Source organism: Perca fluviatilis, chromosome 17 (assembly GCF_010015445.1).
Source record: "Perca fluviatilis chromosome 17, GENO_Pfluv_1.0, whole genome shotgun sequence".
In the NCBI taxonomy this organism is placed as follows: domain Eukaryota; kingdom Metazoa; phylum Chordata; class Actinopteri; order Perciformes; family Percidae; genus Perca; species Perca fluviatilis.
In genome coordinates, this window is record NC_053128.1 from 6,860,525 (window position 1) to 6,884,477 (window position 23,953).

At 40.3% G+C, this 23,953-nt stretch overlaps 1 protein-coding gene across 7 annotated transcripts in view; it reads left to right on the top strand.

Annotated features, from left to right (window-relative positions):
• LOC120544931 (transcription factor 4-like) overlaps positions 1–23,953 on the top strand; it is a 403,968-nt gene that overhangs the window by 221,618 nt on the left and 158,397 nt on the right. For all 7 annotated transcript variants that reach the window (XM_039778818.1, XM_039778815.1, XM_039778816.1 and 4 more), the window contains one exon: positions 5,443–5,501. In XM_039778818.1, the coding sequence (XP_039634752.1) occupies positions 5,443–5,501 (59 nt within the window). The remainder of the gene's footprint in view (positions 1–5,442; positions 5,502–23,953) is intronic.

A 23,953-nucleotide genomic window follows, 5' to 3' on the forward strand; every position in this document is an offset into this window, starting at 1 on the left:
TTCCTGTCCGTCGGCTCAGGCAGCTGGATCCATTTTACATTCTTGCTATGTACTTCATTATTGGCGGGAATTAAGGGAACTTTAAGGTCTTTTTTTTTTTTTTTTTTAAAGTGAATTGAGTTAATTAGTGAATCAGTGAATGCATGAGTAAATGAAAAGAAGAGAGAATGACTGAATACAGTTAATAGTTGTTCATGCTGCTGATTTCATGTTGCCCTGTTCTCCATTAACAGGCCTAAAACAGAATGTGGTATAGAAAGAACAATCTGGGAATTAACGCTGGGTCATACCACATCGTTTTGTGTAGTCTATTGTCACCATGACTTACTAAATACCGTTTTAATATTTGAAAATAATGAGTATAATTGCTAAATAATTTATTGAAAAGCAAAGAAGGAATTAAGGAATTTGATCGGCCTAAAAGAGAAAAAACTAAAACCCCAAATGTTTTAATTATATTTCAGTCATAGCTACATCCCTTAAAAACTCTGTAGCTTCGGCTACATATACATTGCTGCATTTTTCTTCACAAACTAACCTTTTGATAATATCTACCATTTTTTATTTTATTTTATTAAAGTTGCTTTTTTAAGAGTTTTAGGCTTGAGTACTTATAGAATCATTCATATTTATGGGATATTTTTTCAAACAGTATATTTTAAGTGAACATTTTAATTTTAACCTTAAATGTACAATGGTTGACATGTTTGGATTTGTTGCAGGTTATAGTATTTTGCAATGTTTAATCTACAGAGATCTTTGTGTGTGTGTGTGTGTGTGTGTGTGTGTGTGTGTGTGTGTGTGTGTGTGTGCGCCGTCCTGAATTTGTATTTGTGTGTTTCTATATGTATGGATATATTTCGGTACCATGTAAAAGCACATTTGCGTGTGTGTGTGTGTGTGTGTGTGTGTGTGTGTGTGTGCGTGTGTGTGCGTGTGCGTGCGTGTGTGTGTGGGAGTCTTTGTATATGTGCCAAACCGGTCCAGCTGGCATCAGTCTTAGCTGAAGCCGAGGCCGCTGTATCGGTCACACACTAAACACACACACACACACACACACACACACATAGTCGACCACATTCCCCATTCTGTACGCCTGTAATTATCAACCTCTTCTGCATCGACTACCGTGTTGGCGTGTATTCAGCGCTGGTCTATACACGCCTGATTCAAACCCTTCACCACGTACACGCTTCATTTTCCTGCACACACGCTCACCACAGAACCCCTCCATTTCATCTCGTACGGCTGCACCCAGCGCCGAATGTAATTACACACTAAACCGTGGTTTGATATTTAGACTGGCTGAAGATAGAAGGTTTTATCCCAAAAAAAAAAAAAAAAGAAGCTCTGTGTGGTAAAAATAGTCTCGAAGTGGTCCCGCAGCTCGGAGGCGAGGAAAGCCTGTTCAGAAGCTGGAGAGGAAATTAGCTTTGTTGTCTACGCGCCACGCCGGTCGCAGCATTTTCCAAATTCATCAGACACCCTTTTTTTCCACAGCCGTACACACTCGGCATGTGTATTCAAATAATGGGTCGGTTACCTGGCAAAAGACACTTTACCTTCCTGTCGTGTACCGATCAATCCTTGGACTGCATTTTAAGAGCTTTGATTTCTGACAATTAAGCCTTTTTCTTTTAGACCATTTTTGTTCAACGTTCGTGCAGCTTTTTTCAAGGTTTATGTTTTTTGCGATTTTTTTTTTTTTTTTACCGCCGGATTCACCACTAACACCAACTTATTAGTGTGACACTTATTTTTTGGAATTCATGACCATTAAACCTCATTCATATGAAATTATACCTATTTTTTGGAGTGCTGAAAGCTGAAATTATGAATTATTTGGACTAATAGTTCAAATCAGAGTAACATATCTTGGGAGAATCTCAGAAATATATATGTATATGTCCAAATAATTAAAAAAATGTTTTCCCCAAATGCAATAACATTGAATAAAACCCCAAATTAAATGAAAGTAGTTAAGTGATACTCAAAGAGTGTTTCTATGGAAGCATTCGTGTAATTCTTGTGCAATTTAGTTGAAAGAAACCCAAAATTCTGATATAGAAACTTAAAAAAATGGGTCAAATTTGACCCGAGGACAACAGGAAGGTTAAATATGTTGGACCAAAGATGTTCTATAAAGACAGTTGGGTCTAGGTGAGGATGTCTGCGCTCTTTTTTTCTCATGTCCAATAAATGTGTATCAGATGTGGGTTAAGGCTTAAGACACCTGCACATTATCAAGGGGAGAGCACAGCCTGAAACAAAATAGTTTACATATGTACGTCAAATCAAAGGGAAACAGAAAACACTTCACACATCTTTAGTTTTCTACCACAAAATCAACACTAAGAACTAATAGAGGAAATTAGAAAAAAAAAGCTACAATGTCTAGTTGGCTGGCGAGGTTCTTAATAATGCAATGGTTGTTAGGGCATTGGTAAGTGGTGGCTTGGCTTATTTTCTGCTCAAAAGTATCCGTGGTATGCACTGTTTGGAGGGGTTTGGGCAGAGAGTTTAACTGCCTGTGCACCAGCTCCTGATACGTTCCATATGGAGGGGACTCTGGGAAATGATGTGAAATTCACCACACATGCTGTAAGTTGCGCAAACAAAAACCCAAAAGTAATATTGCACAACCTCTGCAGTTGCAGGATGCGTATAGGGGAAAACTACTGCTGAAACTCCAAGAAGGAGAATTTTATTGTGTATTTATGTAAGTATCGTGATGTAGCCACACAGATTCTGAAGCAAGCAAGTAGGTTGCTGGGGTAACACCAGGGGGTTGGGTGATATGGCGATATATATATATATACCGTGAGACAACAGCTGTGTTTCCATTCGGGTAATTTTATGCTCATTTCGAAGTATCGCATTAGAAAACCTGGATGGAAACAGCAAAATGTGATAAAACATCCTCAAAATAATAATATCTCTGGGTGTATTAGACCGTTGTAGCAAATGGGAAGGACTGGTTTCTTTAGGAATATAGGATTATTTTATTTTTTTAAAGATTTTCTTTTTGGGCATTTTAGGCCTTTATTCATATAGGACAGCTGAAGACATGAAAGGGGAGAGATGGGGGGGAATGATATGCAGCGAAGGGCCGCAGATCGGATTCGAACCTGCGTCCGTTGCGTCAAGGAGTGAACCTGTATTTATGAATATTGGATTTTTATCTGATTATTATATTAAGATAATGCACCAAGTTTTCTCAGGGATTTCATTTGCTGATTTACCCAGAAAATGTGCATTTGTGTTTCTTTATTTTATCCCTCAAACAGTTTGATTATTATATACTGCACTAAATTACTGGCTGATATTTTATTTTAGTGTCCAAATTGTTAATGGGAAATGTATGTAGGCTACATCGCTGTCAGGCAAAAAACCTTGTATGTCCACAATCGTTGTTTCTCAGGAAACGAAGAAAGGCTAAGTTGAAAAAATTAGATTGAGTCAGACAAACTGTTTAAATGTTAGTCAAACCCACAGGCAGACGTATGTGTGATTGACAGCATTGATTCACGGACAAAATTAAAATGTTGGAAATATGGAGATACAAGGTTTCTGCCCGACAACGACAATATGAATTTCCCGCAAAGAAACAAGAAATAAGTACATGTACTGTACATTGCATTCCGCTCACAATTCCCAAATTCAATGCATCCCATTTGATAGACGGGGAAATGACAGCGTCAGTGAGGATGCATAATGTTATAATAACTAAAGGAAGTGGTTCAGAATCCGAATCCGAATCAGAATACTTTAATAATCTCAGGCGGAAATTATTTTCTTTACCACTCCAGGTATACAAACAATAAAAAACATATTATCAATACTTTAAACATATATAATAAAAACAAATATACAGTAATAATATATAAAATATGAAATGTACAGAGTGGTTTAGCAAGTACACTAATGAGTCTCCATGGACCGACAAGATAGAAAGGGAGAAAGAGCAGTGCAGTACCATACATGGCAAAGCTTCAGAAGGGTTGAAGTACAGACATGACAGGGATGTTCTGCCGAAAAAAACATTACAAACAGATCAATGCAACGTCACCAGTGATCTGAGACAGATTCCATATTTTTCTTGGTTTCTAGATGTTACTAAATGTCACCTGAAAGCCGTATACCTTGTCTGGTATTGTAGTTTGTTTTGTCCGAACATGCAAAGATCTAAATCTACAACTGAAAGAACACGGAGGGTGAAACTGTTGTTTGTGGTTTCAAAGCTGGATCTTGTAGAATAAAGACTTTTCTATACGTTGCAGGCCGAGCAGATGTCTGTTTTGTTGTGCTGTGAGAGCAGTGAGCAGAATAACTAACACACACACACACACACAAATACACGTTTGTTTCACTATCTTTGTGGGGACCGTCATTGACATAATGCATTCCCTAGCCCCTTACCCTAACCTTAACCATCACCACTAAATGCCTAACCCTAACCCTTACCCTCACCCTAACCATAACCTAATTCTAAACCTAATCCTAAAACCAAGTCTTAACCCTCAAACAGCCCTTTAACCTTGTGGGGTCCAGCATTTTGGCCCTACAAGGCTGTCCAGACCCCACAAGTATACTGTATTCCCCGGTTTTTGGACCCCACGAATATAGTAAAACAAGCCCACACACACACACATACACACACATACACACACACACGCACACACAGTGAAGACTCTGATCATGAAAATTGGCTTTGGCTGTTTTCTGTTTTCTGTGTTTAGAATGATCCCATAAAAGGAAGAAAGAAAGATTGAAATATACTTTCAATATAAATGAATCCAACAACATTCATACTATTGATTATTTTATTGGGAGCGACAGTGTCCGTGTTCCGGCTGTTCTTATGTTACATTCCTACATATACAGTGCTGCTCATAAGTTTATGAACCCATGCTTAAGTTGACTAAAAAGAGGAATAAAAAAAATTTATCTGTTGGAAATTGATCAAGAAATGAGGAAAAAGTCCAACCTTTAAGGACACCAATTTTATATATAATATATATAAAGGTATTAAGATCAATTTCTAAAAAATGCTTTATTTATTCCTCTTTTTAGTCAGCTTTAGCATGGGTTCATAAACGTATGAGCACCACTGTTGATTTTAAATGAATGAATGATTACTGATTCTGCTGATTGTTATGAAGCCACATTATTTATATATAGTAGGCTAACTCATTTAAGTAATGAATATGATGGAATGACTGAATGATGATTGATGCTTTTTGCATAATTTTGTCTAATTTGTCGCCCCCTCTTTATGAATGAGTGAATAAAACCTGTCTGTATATTTTTGGTCTGTTTTGAATTCCATTGGCTTGAAGAAGAAGCAGTATATGAGTTTTTCAGTAAAGATATGGGTCTGTCCTTGTTGAGGTGATTCCCTCTGCTAACTGCTCCCTCTCTTTTCTTGTCGTCCTCCTGCAGGTAAAACAGAGAGGAGTTCGTACTCGTACAACAGAGGGTCCAACCCACACTGCCACCAGGTCAGTCCCTCTCTAAATGTCTTCTTTTATAAACGCAGAGTGGGTGGGTGTGTCGCTCAGCTTTTGTGCTTTTTTTGTGTCAAAGCAGTGATATACATACAGAGGAGGGCAAAACCTGCTTGGATTTGATCTGAGGTCAGTGGTAGATGATGTTCAGTGTCAGGGACGAGGGGCAGCGTTGTAGTATTCGAGATCGGTCTTGATCTTAAGACCATTCTCAAGACCACTTTTTGAAATCTTGGTCTCGTCCTGGAATCAACCTCATTTGTAATCGGTCTCAGATAAAGAGGACTCTATTTAAGACTTCATTTCAAGACCACAATTGGGCAGGGTTATCACTAAATTACCTGTGTATCGTCTGATTTATGTTAACATCATTACTGTGATTGGATGTACAACTTCCTGCTTCAAATGCAACCAATAACTTGACTCTTTTATAATTTGAAATTTGTAACTGTTAACGTACTCCCCGCCCCCTTAACACACACTCCCAAGCAAGTAAATCTCTGAGACAGAAGAAGAAGTTGTGGCTGTCTGGCACTGGTCTGGTCATGATCTTCACTCCTCCTCGCTCTGCCTTGGTCTTGGTCTTGTCTCGGTCTCAACCCCTCAAAGTCTTGGTCTTGTCTCTGTCTCGATATACTCTGGTCTCGGTGATGACTTGGTCTCGGTTGAGGTGAGTCTTGACTACAACACTGACGAGGGGTTCAAAGCCTTCACACTGTTGTGTAGAACTGGACAGCAGGAAACAGGTTCAAGTCGCCAATGGCCACAGCGTGCTAAACATGAGGAAGGCGAGAATGCGGACATCCTGCAGATGAAAAATATCTGGGTTGCGTTTGAATTTCTTGAACCAACATGAAGCATCAAGGACAAGCCATTCTACGGAGCCCCCCTGGTCCCACTTTGTCAAAAAAAATTAATTATAACTACAAGATAGTAGTTAATTATAATATCGGAAACTCATTCAATTAATTATAATCACAAGATAGTATCTTGAGGCCACAAGATACTATCTAGTGGCCACGAGATAGTATCTTGAGGCCATGAGATACTATCTTGAGGCCACGAGATAGTATCTTGATGCCACGAGATAGTATCCTGAGGCCACGAGATAGTATCTTGCCACGAGATAGTATATTGAGGCCACGAGATAGTCATAATTAATTTTTGAGGGGGGACCAGGGGGGCTCCGTACCATTCTCACTCCCAACTCATTAAATATTGACGCTTGGTCAGTGGCTCTCAGCGTCAGATACAGACACAAAAGGCATTTTTTAGTGTAAGTATGGAAAGCCGTTCAGCAGTTTGACCGCAGCACTGTAAGATGACGTACAATTAGAAGAAGTCCGGTACCAACGATAGCGCCGGTAGGACATTTTACCCTGGAGCCCAGGATTCTTGTCCCATGTTTCTTATAAATAATTTTTTTTTAACCCCATCCACAATATTTTCTTAACCCTAAGTGGTTTTTACCCTGCACAGTGAAATATCACACCAAGGGTTCCGACCAAGCGCGTTGAAAAATGACACCAAAAGGCGACCCAGACAGACGCTAAAGGAGACGTTTTTTATCAGTAACTAACACCAAAGGCCCCTGACCAAGCGTCTGTTTTTGACTCGCTGGCAGTAAGACTACGTCAAGGACAGACCTAAAGTGCATTAAGGTCCCTGCTGCCTTTGTTTTGCTTCTTAGCTTGACCACTTCCTCAGTGAAAGCGGAGAATGTCAGGCAGAACAGAGTGAAGCATTGTTGTCAAAAGAGACCCTCTGGTTATTGAAAATTATGGAGGATGACACGTGACCTGAAGATGATAGTTTGGCTCTTTTAAAGAGGGGCGTTAATAGGAACTTATCCATAGTCTGTGTGTTACCTATAGTAGATAGTGGCTCCAAATTTGGAGAAGCAGACAAGAGAACCAACACGGAAGCTAAGCAATGTACAGCTGTTGATGCAAAAAGTATTTTAGGCCACCTAAAGAAGGCAGCATTATATCCATCTATGCTCTCTTTATAGTTACCAGACTCAGAAAGTTGCTGATCTACCGCTGCCTCGATCCGTTAGTTTACTTGTGTTATTGTGTGACTTTAGTGTTTTAAAGGGTAAGTTCTGATTTAGTCTCGCTTTGCCAGACCTTCCTTCACAGCGCTGCGGAGGAAGGTTTGGCTAGTCCACACAGCATTCCGGGATGGGAGAAAAACGTGTTGTGGTTAATTGGCATTTCTTTAAACCAATCACAAACGTCATGGCCGTCGCTAAGCTCCGGAAGCATCCCAGGTGGCTTTGCAAAATAGCCTCGCGAAGGAACTTGTTTTGGTGGAACGTGTGTACGTTCAAAAGTTGTTTTAGTCGTGCAACAGAAAACTCAGATTGGACAGAACCCTGCAGAGATCTGAGGAGCAGATAACCATAGTCCTCTTAAATCAACTGGAGTTTAAAATTCTAACATAAAGAAAGCGGAAGGTAACGGACATCCTGCCGAAAAGAAGGACGTCCGGCGCCACCGGAGCAATCCCGAAAGTGAAACGCCATGGATATAGACTAGTTCTGATTCAACAAACTGATTGAGGCAGAGGTAGACCAGCAATTATCAACCTACCTGACGCTGTTCTATGTATTCTGTTACTTCCCAAGCCTGCTTATGAATATAACTTTAATATTCCTCTAACAGTAGAAAAATGTCTGGCTGAGCTGGGTTGGTGAATTCCATTTGCAGGCTGAAAAACCAACATGGTTTTCAAATTTCATCCATTTCATCCATTTCATCCATTTCATTTGTCATTTTATCTTTTATTAATATAGAAGTTGATTTATGCAGCTTTAAAGGTCCCATATTGTAAAAAGTGAGATTATATAAATACTGTAAAAGTAGCAAAACGCTCAATCCACAGAGAAGTGGAGATGTACACAGCCCGTATTCAGAAACGAGCCGTCAGGACTTCTGTACTGTTGTGTTGTCACAACTATACTATATATAGGTAGAAAGTGATAAAAGTGAGAAATTGCAATGATGGTGCAGACAGGCCAAAACACAGATGCTTAAGATGCTTTTTGGGAGGGTGTCTTAAAAAGACAGGTGCTAAAATGGAGCGTTTTCGTCAGAGGGTGAATACAGGTATATTCAGACAGACAGTATGAGAAAAATAATTGTTGTTTTTTAACATTAAAGCATGTAAACATGTTCTTGCAGAAAAAAAAGTACAAGTATGAACCTAAAAATGAGTGTAATACTTTAAAGTAGTCTTTAGTTGCCTGCAACTTTTCTGGTGTATTTAAATCATGCAGTGAGCTGATTTGGTTGAGTTATTATCTATCTTCTTATGTGTCAATCATCCTCACGACTATCAAAAACAACAGCTGTTACATGCTTTTCATATTTTTATTTTTCAGACAAATTCTAAACTTACATACATATTCTAACAACCACATATTCCCAACTTCATAAAACAAATAATTATTCATTTTAATTTAACAACTTCAACAAGACAAATCTCTTTTAAAAGGGATATGTATCGTCGCTTGTGGCGCCAGGTGTTCTGAGGACTTTGGTAATAGTTGGGTTTTGAATTTGCACTGCAATCCTCCCGCTCAATTCTCATGGACCATATGCATCCACGAGGAGATGCACATTGATAATTAACAGAACATACAGTACAGATGCTGGTGTTTGATTCTGCCGGTGGAATATTAAACAGACAGAGGCTTGATGTGCTCGCTGTAATTTGATGACCTCCTTCTGGTTTTTGAAATTAAAAAATCATGTACGAGTGCAGGCTGTTGGACAAGTTAGCCTGATGTTATGGATTTATTTCTCTTTTAGTCTTGTACATCGATGGATTAAAGCTTGTTAAAGAAGTGCATTTCCGTGCTTATGAATATCAAAGTTGTGGTAAAAGATGTTGCAAATCATGAGGAATACATGAAGGCTGTTGCATTTACATGTTTGGGTTTCAGATCTGGTCACACGTCATTAACGTTGTGAAATGGTCGCAGTTTTGTTACGTTTGGGCACAAAAACTACTTGGTAAGGTTTGGATACCAAAACGTCTTAGGTTGCTTTCACATCTACTTTGTTTGGTCCGTTTTAAACGAACTCTGGAGTCCGGTTCGTTTGGGCTGGTGTGAAAGCTCATCCGAACTCTCAAACTAATTCTGGTCTGCTTGAAAAAACGGGGGTCTCAGTTCGCTTCCAAGTGAACTAGAGTTCGGATCACTTTAGGTGAGAACGTGGTTGACCCAAATACATGAAGTGAACCAAATACAGAGCATTTACTAATTTAGGAAAAGACAGATTCTCGTCCCTGCACGATTATCAGTTTGCAAAGCGTTGTTTTTGCCTGATAATTAATTAAAACGTGCGCTAATGCTTACTAATAGTCGCAATGGGTATCAGCCTTGAAAAACCACTATTAGTCCTACCCTACAGCAATATTAATCTTGTACGGAATTTATGGACTTCTATATTATTTAAGGGATGTTAACTTTTTTCCGATCCATAAGCTGTTCTGAGCACACATCGCTGGTCGTCTGTGTGACATCATCATCTCTGTCTCTCTCCTTCACTCGCTGTCTGTCAGCTGCTCACATTGTTCGCCTCCTTCTAAAATATCAGAAACACTGAAGCAGAACCAGAAAACCCGAGACGTTATAAATTTGGTGTTGCTCTATTATTTTTGAGACCAGGAAGTGTCGGCGACTTTCGGATATTCTGTCCAATAAACAAGCGACCGTCTTGATCGTGTGCCGTGTGTTTACAGTGTTTGGTGTGTTTTGCAAAATGCAATGTGAAAGCAAAGCGAACCAAATGAAAAATGCAACAGTATTGCAACTTCACCCCATCGAATCGCACCAAGTCCACGAACTTTAGGTGTAAAAGCACCCTTAGTTAGGGTTGGGTTAGGGTTAGTTTAGAAAAAGATTGTGGTTAGTGTAAAATCACCTGTTATGTAGCTTAAGTTCTGGCTATGCATGACTCAGAACATGACGTAGTTCCGTTTGAGCCGTAAAGTTAAGAAAAAACACCTTGCAGTTTGCTTTAATTTTCAAACGGGACTCGAACCCTGGTCCCCTGGGTGAAAGTCCTGCGTTTGATTGAACGTTCTTGTACTTCTTACACTAGAGGGCGCCGCCACTAAAAACTTTGGTTACACTTACTTTAATACTTGAAGGTATCTACATAAGAGTGACATGACACTGTCATGAACGTGTCATAAACATTATAAACAAGTCCTAAATGTTTATGACATAACTCTTCTTTTAGTAAGTGTCATTCGGTTAGGGTTAGGGTTCATGTGTCATGACTGTGTGGGTTGGGTTAGGGTTAGGGTTATGGGGTTAGGGTTAGGGGGGTAAGGGTTGAGAATATCATTTTAAACTGGATCCACTAGATTTTATGTTTAAATACAATCTACCTTTTCTTTTTTTCTTCTTATTTGAACACAACACTTTGTGTTTTGGATATGTACATCAGAGTCTTGGGATACAGAGGTTGTCAGTGGTTGCCAACAGGGGCAACCAAACGAAGTGATTGACTGTTGTCACGGGCAACTGGGCAATCATGACTGTTGAGGAAAGTAAAGGGAAGCAAAAATCCCAGTGTGGCATTTCAAGGACTCTTAGTAGTTTTCAGATGCGAAAAGACCTCCCTGCCTTTTGGTTTTTGTCATTTCCTTTCTGTTACGAGGACAGGACTTTGCCCTGACAGCCTTGGGAACAAACAAACAATCACACACACACACACACACACACACACACACACACACACACACACACACACACACACACACAGAACATTTCTTGTCATATTTAAATTTGTTCAGTAACTTCTAAAGTCCACTTATATATTAATATATTCAACCTTCCATTCATTAATTTTTATTTTTGCATTCACTCATACGTTATTTCTTACAGCAGTTTGTCCATGTATTTATTTGTTCATTTGTGGATTTTTTTGGAACATCTGTTCACTCAAATACTCCTGAGTTTTTTAACTAATCCAGTCACTATTTTCATTTACTTCAAATTAATAAGAATAATCAATTAGGTGGTTGTTACAGGTTTTTTTTAGTCGCTATGGTACTATTCTCAATAGTATGGTGCAGTGTTTCAAAACTCTTAAGTACAGGGCTACGATCACACCGCAAGTCTTAATGCTTAATTACAATTTTTTGCTCTGATCTGATTTTGTGTTTGGCTGTTCACATTACGTTTTTAAAATGTGGCCTATATCAGATTCCAGTGTGGACAATAACAATGACATCAGACGCAGCACGCTGTTGCACTAAAGTTAGGGAGGTTATGGAGGAAGTAAGCATTTTCGCTTTTATTTCAAAATGATTGTGTAATGGCAGCCGTATAATTAATGAGCAGGTGCTGAGGAGGAGAAGAATGAAGAGAAAGAGACTCAAGTTGGCTATTTTGGCCTTTTGCGGGGTTATGGCTGCAAATTCACTACAGCGGTCTGTGTGGATGCAGAGACAAAGCCAAGAGTGGTGGGACTGCGTTGTGAATAGCTTCTTTGTAGGCCTAGTCATTTTTTTAAATTATACTGTCTGTGTCTAGGGCTAACTCCGGCCGGCGCATAATTGTGACAAATGTCGATGTAGATTGACGTAAAAGTCGCATCAAATCCGCCTTGGTTGTTCACACTGGGTCTGGGTCACTGGGTCTGATTCAGGACCACATATGGAAGTGGTCTAAATCTGATTTGCAAAAATCAGATCTGGCCAAGATTTGAGTGTTCACGCTACTGCTGAAGAAGTTTGACCTGGTCACTTGACCACAAAAAAAACAAATCAGATTTGGGCCACTTTTGCCTGCAGTCTGAACGTAGTCCAAGACTGCCAACCGGTCATACTAAACTCTTGCATTCAAAGCAACTGATTCTCCTTTCATTTGGCTTGTAAACATCTTTCACTACTACTAAGACCAATGTTTCAACCACTGAGTTACTGGTGAAATACAACAAGTACATTTGTTAAGTCACCTAAACATATCATAGTGTAATTATTTCAGTTAAGTTATTGTAACAGTATCACTTAGTCCGAGACCAGACAATGTAAGATACATGTTTCAAAATGACCCTTTGAAGTGCTAAAGATGATTGGTTTGCTTCACTGTTTTCACATTACAGTATAGGCAAAAATGTAACCGTACGTTACCCATCAAATTCAACAACAAACTAGTTCCATAGTTCCTATAAGTGTGGTCAATGAAGACATCTTTCCCACTAATCGATGCAAGAATCACACTTTTATTGCAACATTACTGTAAGGTTTTGTCTAATCAAATACTGTAAAAGTGTTCTGTAGTACACACTACATTACTCTGCATTAATTCGGTCTTCTGGATTTGGCCATAGGTACTCATCCACATCACACAATGCATTTTGTCATAGTTCATGCATCTTCTTGAATTTCGAATCCAAGCCTGACATCGGTCTGCAGTGATGTTGTCACAAGCCTCATCCAATCCCATCCCAATCTGTTGTATTGTACACACTGTAATCATTGCAGTGGTCTTTTGTGGCCCTACTGGTTTGAGCACTACTGTAAGTTTACCAACACTAAGGTTGAGGGTTCAAATCCCACCGGGGTCACATAACAATCTCACACCTTAGGGTGGTGATTCAGACGTTTTACATCAGACTATATCTGGCAAAATAAACATCTATATATGCAGTAGGCTATATTAGTCAAATGTCAGTTATCAATGAGCATAGTGTTAGTAAAAAGTATTTCAATAATAGAGAAGAAATGCCTATCCAGTTTTGACTGAGTGTATTTCAATGTGAGACTGGTCTTTCTTTGTTTTTTTTTGTACACAGTCAATGTCAGATGTACTTAGAGTTGTGAAAAGAGGTACTTTTTGATGATCTGTTTGTTTGTACTACTAAGGTAGTGAAATATTACCACAAACTTGTGAGAATAGTACCATAGCTTCAGAAAAAAACTGTAAATGATTTATTAAAAAATACGTATGTTCACTCCCTCACTTTCCCTCCCTCCCTCCCTCCCTCCCTCCCTCCCCTCCCTCCCTCCCTCCCTCCCTCACTCACTCACTCACTCCTTCCCTCACCTACTTCCTCACTAACTCACTCCCTTCCTCCCTTCCTCACTCTCCCTCTCTCCCTCCCTCCCTCCCTCCCTCCCTCCCTCCCTCCCTTGAACACTTTTACTTTTAATACTTTAAGTATATTTTCCTGGTGATACTTACATACTTTTACTCAATAAGCATTTTCAATGCAGGACTTTTACTTGTAACAGCGTGTTTTTACAGTGTGGTATTAGTACTTTTACTTAGGTAAAGGATCTCAATACTTCTTCCACCTCTGATTGATATGCTCATTTTCTTTAGGTGGCTTGTTAATTTATTCATTTATTGTGTTCAGCCCTCTGTCAATTGCTCACTCACTCAATCACTCAGTCACTCAGTCTTTTATGCATTCATTCTCTCATTACATGATTTATTCATCCATCCATTCATCCTTCCTTTCAAGCATTAATTCATCCATATTAGGTGTTATATTCATTTATTCCTTTCTAATTTTAGCGATTGATCCATCCCTCTAACTGAACACTCACTTATTCATACTTTTAATTCATTCATTCACTGAAATGTGTTCTTTCATCAGTCCAGTTGTTGCCATCAACCATTCGTCGCCGGGATGACTCACTAACAAATCCATCCATCCATCCGATCACTCCTTTATTCACTGTTCAACCATTTACAGTATTCATTTGTTCACATCAGTCTGTGTTTTAGCGTGATCCTTCCCTTATCCATCCATCCATCCATCCATCCAACCATCCATCCATCCATCCATCCATCCATCCATCCATCCATCCATCCATCCATCCATCCATCCATCTGTCCGTGTATCGCCAACTTGCTGAGCTTTTATTTATTTATAACCACCTCTCATATCCAGCTGTGGCCTTTGTGAGGCTACAGCAAACTGTAGAGGACGGAAATATGAAATAAATCAAACATTACTGCCTCACTGGCTGCTTTCCTACTGGGCTGCTGTCAAATTATCCTGTTACACAGTCTGAATGGCTCCTGATGGAAATTGTTTGGAAATGGCAGATAAATTTACATGCTGGGCTGAAGTCCAAAATCCTCTGGCTTCATCATTGGCCGTTAGTGAAAGACAAAAAAAAAACACTTAGAGTGGAGGCTGAGCTCACGCGCTAACAGTGGGAAGATTCCCAATGACCCCAGTTTATTCTACAACTCTCTGACCAAATGAAATACATTTGTGCCACTGGAGTTTTGAGCCAGTATAGATTTTGGTTACACATTTTGGCTCCAGTTTTTGGTTTTAGAATGTTTAACTTTTGAATATACACCTCATAATGTTATTACTGTGCCCATTCACAACCACAAATGTACGAATTTCCAAAACATTTAGCTGGATAATCTGGATTGAACTCCCATTTCATTTTCATTTCGTTATTCGGTCCAACATTGTGTTGATGTTATACGATTTCTGTTTGGGAGGGTGGGGGCTAGTGTGCCCTGACCAATCAGCACTGACTGATAAATCCTTTCTGATGACATCATTTTCAGTCAAAGTGGTTGCTAGCAGCAGTTAATGTTTGTCACGTTGATGGAAGAGATATGCTGATTTAAGAATTACGACTTACAAATCTCATCCTTCCATGCTCCGACCCACAAACCTGGGAAACAACACACATATTTGAATCACAAAAAAATAAAAATCTGAGATGTGGCCAGTGATTCAGATGTTTAGAACCGAGCTGGACGCTGCAGGGAGGGTCCGTTTTGCAGCTACAGTATATGGCTGTAAACCAGAGAGTTGGAAAAACCAAAACGTTGGCTGCAACTGGATTAGTTGTTTGGTCGATAAAATGTCAGGAAATGGTGAAAAATGTCGCTCAGTGTTTCCCAAAGCCCAACATGACGTCCTCAAATGTCTTGTTTTGTCCACAACTCAAAGATATTCAGTTTACTGTCACAAAGGAGTGAAGAAACTTAAGAAGCTGGAATCAGAGAATTTACTTTTTCTTAAAATATGACTCAAACGGATTAATCGATTATCAAAATAGTTTGTGATTAATTTACTAACTGAAAACAAATCGATTAATCCGTTAATCTTTGCGGCTCTACATTTTTACCTAATGGTGCAGCTACATGAAAAGTCATTAGAATTGATCCACTGGATCTAACAATGTCTTAAGTTTCATGGCAATCCATCCAATAATTGTCAAGATATTTAAGTCTGGACCAAAGGGTTGGAGCCACTGACATTGCCATCCCTGGAGAGATGCTCTCAGCAGGGCCAAACATCTGGTGACACAAATTTGACTAAATTATTAGGAAGCCCTGTTGCTGTGAATTTAACTTAAGAATTTCTCAGGAGAGAACGATAACTGGAAGCAAAGATCAAACGTCAGACCCACAACTTTTAGACTGCAGGAATGATGGCTTGGCTGGAATATAGCATAATTCACATGACATTTTGTGTTGTTTTATTTATTAATCTTTTTTTACTTTGTCCTGTCCTGTAATCTAAACCTCATCATTCATTCATTCACTGTTGAAATGAACAAATCAAACACAATTTGCTCTTTGTCTCAATGGGGAGTTTTGATGTGACAATGTAGCCTGACTGATACTGCTCCATTGGGCTGTAATTATGGGGCGTGTTTCAACTGAACCAGGAAAGAAAATGCCTCTGCATATTGTTGGATAGACCTACAACCAATCAGATTGCCCCATCTTCTTAGCAACCATCGGGGCCAGCTGATAAATTAAACTTTTGCCGTATCCCGTAGGAAGGACGACAAAAACATCTTTCCGATCGACAAATGCCTTGATCGCGGTTCTCTGTTCCTCTTTTAAAATGAATGCGCTGTCGATATCTTCTATAACATTCTATAACTCAATTCTCCAGCGGCAGCCATCTTTGTTGTAAACAAATTCAACCCAAGCACTCTTTGGTGACGTGGTTGATTACGTTACTGTTGATCATCTGTCCATCATCGTATAAAGCCTGCCCAGACAATTTTATTGGTCCAAACAACTCTGGTTCGAGCATAGTTGCTCCACAACGGATCAAGTCCAGACCAAACTTCCCGACCTCAAATGTTGTGGGCGGGGCTAAGTTTGGCTGGCATCCAGGCTAGTGATAATGTTCAGTTACCGAAATTCCCAATATCCTGGTTTTATTTCAGTTTGGTACGTAATTAGGGTGGTTTAGAAAATGTTAACTACTGTTTCCTCCAGGATTTCTGTCAGGTGCAAGTTTAGGGGTCAAATAGTTTAAGATTATTTCAAAAGGAGGAGAAATTTACAATGATTTTTTTTTTTTATCGCTAGCTTAATTTCAACTGATATTCCGATATTGGTTATGTTTAGGCACCAAAACTAATTAGTTAAGAAAAAGATTAAAGTTTGGGTCAAAATTAGACGTTAATTCACTTCTGGTTACACATGTGACACTAAATGTCACATTCACAAAAAACATGCCGTTAGCTTTTAATTACCATCAGGACTCAAACCCTGATTTCCTGGGTGAAAGTCCTGTGTTTGATCGACCCATCCACCACCACAACCTACCTCCTAATGTCGAAATTTGGCGCTTTTTATATTTCGTCACCTACTTCCTGCTTTTCTCCCCTCTAAATTACTACGGCCACTAGAATTCAATTTAATTTATAGTATCAAATCAACAGTTATCTCAAGACACTTTACAGATAGAGTAGGTCTAGACCACACGCTATAATTTACAAAGACCCAACAATGCCAACAATTCCCCCAAGAGCAAGCATTTAGTGCAACAGTGGTGAGGAAAAACTTCCTTTTAGGCAGAGACCTCGGGTGGTGTGGAAAACTTCCTTTTAGGCGGAAACCTCGGACAGACCCAGGCTCTTGGTGGGCGGCATCTGCCGGTGCAGATTGGGACACAGAGACACTGATACAGATATAGAGAAATACGATTCATAATAATTACAGCAGTTGGTATGATGAACAGTGGTAATTATGGTAAAAATAAAGATAATGTAACTATGACTAGAAGAAATAATAGCTGTAGTAGTTCAGGTCATAGCATGGCGTAATAGGGCGTAGTAGGGCGCCGAGCAGGACCACGGCTGTAGCTGCAACGATGATTTAGGTGCTACCCCAATCCAAGCCTTCACTGTAAACGTAAATATAGGTCGTAATTGCTGCTTGAGCAAACGACCTGTGTGAGCGTTTTTCGGGGGAGGACAGACGTATCAGTCTTCTGTGTTAAAAATGAATGGATGGACAGTCCAGCAGTGTCTATTGCTCCTAGGGTGTTTCCATCCAGCAGAACAGCAGTGTTTACCTCAGTGTTTGTTTTCTGCACAACAGAGCCTTTTTACTTCAGTAATAGTACAGATTTGTAATTGGTGCGAACTGAAAGCTGACTGGGTCTGACTGGTGATTCTCTCCTAGCTGTGGATGGGTGATGGGGGCTGGGAAACGTGGCCTCCTGCCAAGGTACCAGCCCAACCCCCCAACAGCTAGCTCTGCTCCTCTAAAAACACCCAAACACCCTCCAAAAACCATCGTCTGCTGGCTGAAGGTGGCATGAATACACTCAACACACCAGGGATGGAAAGGACTCAGTCTGTTGTTTGATTACATGTGACATCAGAAAAAAACACGTTTGTTTTTCATTTACCTGTACATTTATAAAGTATTTTTATTTTTTCAGTATTTGCTGTACATTGTGTTGCATGTGAAATATATATATACACAAACATGATACATATTTTAATGTAGTTCCTGTGTGCACTGAAGGTACTGGAAATTAATATTTCCTTTTCACGCACCATATATTTTGTAGCAGGATTACATTTTATGCCGTTTGCCTAAAAGAGCAGTTATATTTTATCTGGGAACTTTACTCCAGATTCATTCCTGACCTTGCTAACAGCAGTTGACCAAATAATATCAGCTTCAGATCCATTTAGCTGACTAGTCTATATCCAGGATGTTCCGGCAGCGCCGGATGTTCTGCCGGATCTCCCTCATTTTCCACTCTCTTTGTGTTGCTGTACCTAAACCTGTTTTGCTACGGGAAGCAACAACCAAATCCTTCGAGCTAGCAAGCTACACGCTGAAAATGGAAAGTTTTGAAGAAAATTTAAATTGTGCAACAAGACAGGCCTGCTTGGCTCTTTCAGAGAATGATTGTAAAGATTCACAAAAAGTATGTTTACAGCGCTTACTCTCTATCTGGGACGTTTTGGGACCGATTGGGCGGGGATTGGCTCTGGACAAAATACACATGGTTATACACTGCTAAGAGCAAATGACGTTTCACAATGTATCCAGCTAATTAAAATAGCTGACATTACTGTATTGTGTGAACAGTTAACTTAATTTACGTACGTATGTGCCAAGTTCTCGTTAGCCAGAGGCGAGCTAAACAGATGACGACAGTTTAATCTACCAGTTAGCTCCGCTGGTAGCTAAGCGAGTGGGGCTCTGGATACATCACCTTGTGTAACGTTGTGATTGGTCGTAGTGTTTTAACCAATTGCGTGCAGTGAGATTTTCAAATGCATGCTTGGTGCCGCCCCTCGAGTTGGGCCATTTTCATTACTCAATGCCAGACCCTCAAACTTTCGGATTTAGGTCTGGATTTCCAGGCTACCGTTTTTGGGGGGTGCAAATGTTCCACCAAAACGAGTTCCTACCCGAGACAATTTTGCAGTTCCATCGTCGCTGCGTCCAGAGCTTAGGGCGAGACGCCCAAGACGATTGCGATTGGTTTAAAGAAATGCAACAAACCCAGAGCGTTTTTTTCTCCTATCCCAGAATGTATGTGTGGAGGGACCTTACTCCACAGCCCTGGGGAGGTAGCTCAGGCGATGCGAAACAGCTGATCAAACAAGATCATACCCCAATATATTCATCAGCAGTTGGAGTTCTGCTGTTATGATTCTCACCTCTCTTGTCCTGATGCTTCATTAAGAGTTTGCACACTGATCTTCTGCAGTGAGTGAGACTGCACAGAGTTTTCACACTGTAATTGACTTGACAGTTAGTTTAAAGCTCCGTTATCACACGTCATGAGCATTTTTACACCTGTCAGGGAGATACAGGAGTTGGCTATTTTGTGAGGGTGAGACTGTTTTCATTAGATAAACCACTGGAAGTAATAGTTTGATAACATGCACATAATGCAACCTCTGTTTTCAGTTTCCTGACAAGGACCCCTTGTGGTTGTGTGAATAGTGACTACTGGTCCTGAGGTGGACATTGCTTGATATTGTCATAGCACCACAAAACATCTTATGACGGCACTTTAGTTTCTTTAAACCATGACCACCATCTTTTCCAAACATTAAATAAGTGGATTATTTTTGTTAACATAACTAATACTTCAAAATAAAATACTACATCATTTCGGGAAATATGCTTATTCACTTACCTTCCAATAGTTGGATGGGGAGATTTGTTCAACCTGTACACAAACCGAGAAGTAAAAACATGGGCGTTAAAGTGAGATTTGTAACAAACGCTCTAAGCTAACCTGGGCTCGTTAAACAACCTAACACAGCTGCTAAAGGTTAATCTACCCTTCCTCGTCATCCCTACGTGTTGCATTTAACTTGAGAATGATACTAAACTTGCCTGGATGAGTGTATGTCTTTCTTTCTTCTAGAGTGGTTTGTGCTGTGTTAATCTGACTCACCCAGAATCTGCATGGTTTCGCGTCTGAAGATGGCTGCTTGCCCGGTAACCACAACGTAGCTTCAGGTCCGCTCCGTCGTCGTGGTTGCTGGGCCAGCCCCGCTCTTCCTCGTTGTTGTAGTTCCGGTTTTACGTGGTGTAGTTACAAAAGTTTGTGATGTGATGAAACAGGAGTAGTCTTTCAGCGTCTTTGTCTTCAGTAGCGTTCTCTGTGTGGAAACGTCTGGTGTGCCGCCGTCCGCTTGAGGCTCTCTCGACTGCTTCCAGCCGGAAACAATCTCCTCAATGAATCTCCACCATCATCTCTCCCACACACTTGCGAATCTGGCTTATCAGCATCACGCATACACCCCACCTCCTCATGTCACGTGTCAGCATTTACCCTATCAGCTCACTACTCAAAAGACACCAAGCTTAGCTGACACCAAGTACGTAGCGGAAGGATAAGTTGACATTCAGACTGAAAACCACTCTGCGTTAAAACAACGTAAGAGGCTGTGTTGGTGGGTTGTTGTCGCAGGTTCCAGTGAGAAAATGAAATACAATCCGCAACGTCAAGTTTGAGTGAAAGTGTGTCAGATGCCAAAACACCGCACAGCAAACAAATCTGGAAAGTTATCACAGTGGCAACAATTTCATCTTTCGTCACAAGGAACAAAGTAAACCGTAAAAATACAGCGTTCGCGTTACAAAGTAACCCACCAGGAATTTGTCTTGCACGGATGTGATTGGCCAACACAGCACCTTGCTAGATGACATTGTGTTACGGCAAAAGTTGAGCCAGGTTTGAATTTTTTTTGCCTGACGATGCAGAGTTACTTTGCTCATTTAAATGAATGAGAGGGCTGCGCTTTCTCAGACAGGGCTCAGGCACTTTTTTACTTTTTTTCATAAGAACTATCAACAATGGACGGATATTTTTGTAATGCACTCATGTCATTTCTGCTCCCCAGAGGTTGAACCATTTAGACATCAATGACTCGATGGCCTTTCTTTTAGCGCCACCCTTGGGACAAACCGGACATTTTTTAGCTCCACCGCTGGTAACCGTCAGTATGTTGTTTGCTCATCCCTGGTTTTATGGGGATTGCTGTGGCTTCACTGCTGCTGAGAGTATCACCTGAACTCCCGTAACCACAGCAGAAACACCCTCATGGGTAGTATAATACACAGCCAGTACACGCCACACACACACACACACACACACACACACACACACACACACACACACACACACACACACACACACACACACACACTCATCCCCTCTTTCACTCTTTATTTCTTCTTATCCTGCTGTTTTTCATAATTTCCCTCTTTACATTTTTCTCTTCTCTCTCACTGTCGTTCATGATAATGATGATCCTCCCCCATCTCTCTCTCTGTCTCTTTCTTTCTTTCTCTCTCTCTCTCTCTCTCTCTCACACACACGCACACACAGGCACACACGCGCACACACTCAGCCACACCAAAGCATGCCTGTCATCCAGTTATCGCCTCACAGATCAGTAGGTTAGTTGTGGGCCGGCAGCTACAGCTGAGGCAGCAGCAGTCTGGATGTGAGGTTCTGGTGGAATGCACCATGAAAAAAAAAAAAAAAAAACCTTTAACCCTTTAAACACACACACACACACACACACACACACACACACACACACACACACACACACACACAATCACACATCAGTCAGTAAAAAGCGCTGAAGGCTCCGTTTTGAAGCTCTGCGAGGTTTCAGAGGAGCTTAGAAGCTGCATTTACCTTAAAGAAGGTGCGCACACACACACATGCACACACGCCTATATTGAAGCACATGGATGTAGATATATAATATTCTATAACCATGCATTTACTCTCTCAACACACGCACACACACACACATAGTATGGTGATGTGAATATTGACATACCAACATGTGAATCATAAACAGTATATATATCATATCAGAGTGTGAGTAATTACAGCTCTGCAGGTCCACTCAGCATTAACTACATGACTAACATGTAAACAGCTGAAACAATAGCAGGTGCGTCGCCCTCAGCTTCCTGCTCAGTCCTCGTCAGTCCTCAACGAGCTGGTCCTTAAACACCCTGAGGGCTCTCCAAACCCACTGACCTCCGACCTCCACACCTCTGTGACGGCTCAACACCTCTCTGCAGAGAGAGGGAGTCCTCTCGTTATTACCGAACACGTCTCTCTGTCTTTATCTCGATTTCACATTTAGTGTTCTAGTTTCTCTCTCTTTTTGTCCTTCCTTTCCTCTTTGTCTTTGAGGGGGTCGCTTCATTTTTTATTTTTATTTTTTGCAGCCTGGACCCTATTTTCCTCTGTTTTTGTGTGTAATAGGAACAACAATCTTTGGTCCACTGTTAAGCAAGAAGTAAGTTGTTGGGCAGTTGCGCAACTTCAATTTATGTCGACAAAAGAAATCTTGTTTTACCACTGACACGCCCTGAAGTCTGACATCATTATGGAAAGGATCCCTACAGATGTCGACCTTTTTGTTAAAGAGTAAGATCCTTTTTGTTTAAAACTAATAAATCGCTATCGCCAAATCCACCAGACCCCATTCAACCCTTGTGTTGTCCCCCCTGGTCAAAAACTTTTTTTGACACTTGACGTTTTCGTCCCTTTTTCTGACTTTTTTTGTTTTTTTGTTTTCACTAACACCAACTTACTACCACAAGTTTTACACTACTTTTTGGAATTCATGGTCAATAAACTTCATTTCTATGCAATTAAACCTAATATTTGAGAGAAATTATGAATTATTTTGACTAATAGTTAAGATCAGAGGAACGGACGTTGAGTGGATGAGTTTAGTCAGGATACTGATTTGAAACCATTTCATTTCATTGAAGGTGATCAATTATATTTGCAAACATACAATCAACAACAGGAGGGTTAAATAAACTGTAATTTTATCATCGTAAAACTCTGTTCACTTAAAGCCAACAGAAACAATGTATAACTATCAAAAGCCGTCTTTGTTCGTCTTTCCACTGTTCCAACAATCGCTACTCTGGTTTGGTTGAAATGAACACATAATTCGTCCATTTACATGTTGAAATATGCTGGCTCTGTACACACTAAAAGTATTGTTTAGTGGGGCTTTTGCTTGTCAGAGGGCACAAGACTGGATGTATGGGTGTATAACTTCACGTTTGAATGTAAATGAGGCTATAGAATTATGTCCATGCTCATTAGGCTTACCTTAGCCAAAAACAATAAAAAAAAGTCTGTTGTTAGGAAAGACTAGGATCACCACTTGCCACACATTTGTTATAAATGGACATGTGATTAGGGATATATGATTGATAGCACAGTCAACTAATGTCATTCAGTTGATACAATAGTGCGCAGAATCCCCATAGTTACCACGCATTGATCGCCTGCCGTTTACTTGCGGATCGTTGCCTGTTGACATGAGGAGGGCAGTGAGGCCCCGCGGATCCAAGCGAGTACCCAGGCGAAGTGTTGCATGTAGGGATGCACCAAATCCAGATTTTGGGGTTCAGCCGAATACTGAATCCACTGGTTAAGATTCAGCCGAATCCGAAACCGAATACCGAATCCTGCTGCAAGTCAATGGCTATCATTTTCCCAATTGCTGCATGAATGGCTTTGGCTCGTGGCCCACTGTTTTTTTGGTGTAGGGCTAGCAAAGCTGGTAATGGTCATCTGCTTAACACAAGTTTTTAGCTGTGACTGTCCTTCCTTTGCTGTACCTGAAGTTGCTGCATTTTGGCTGCTGTCTGT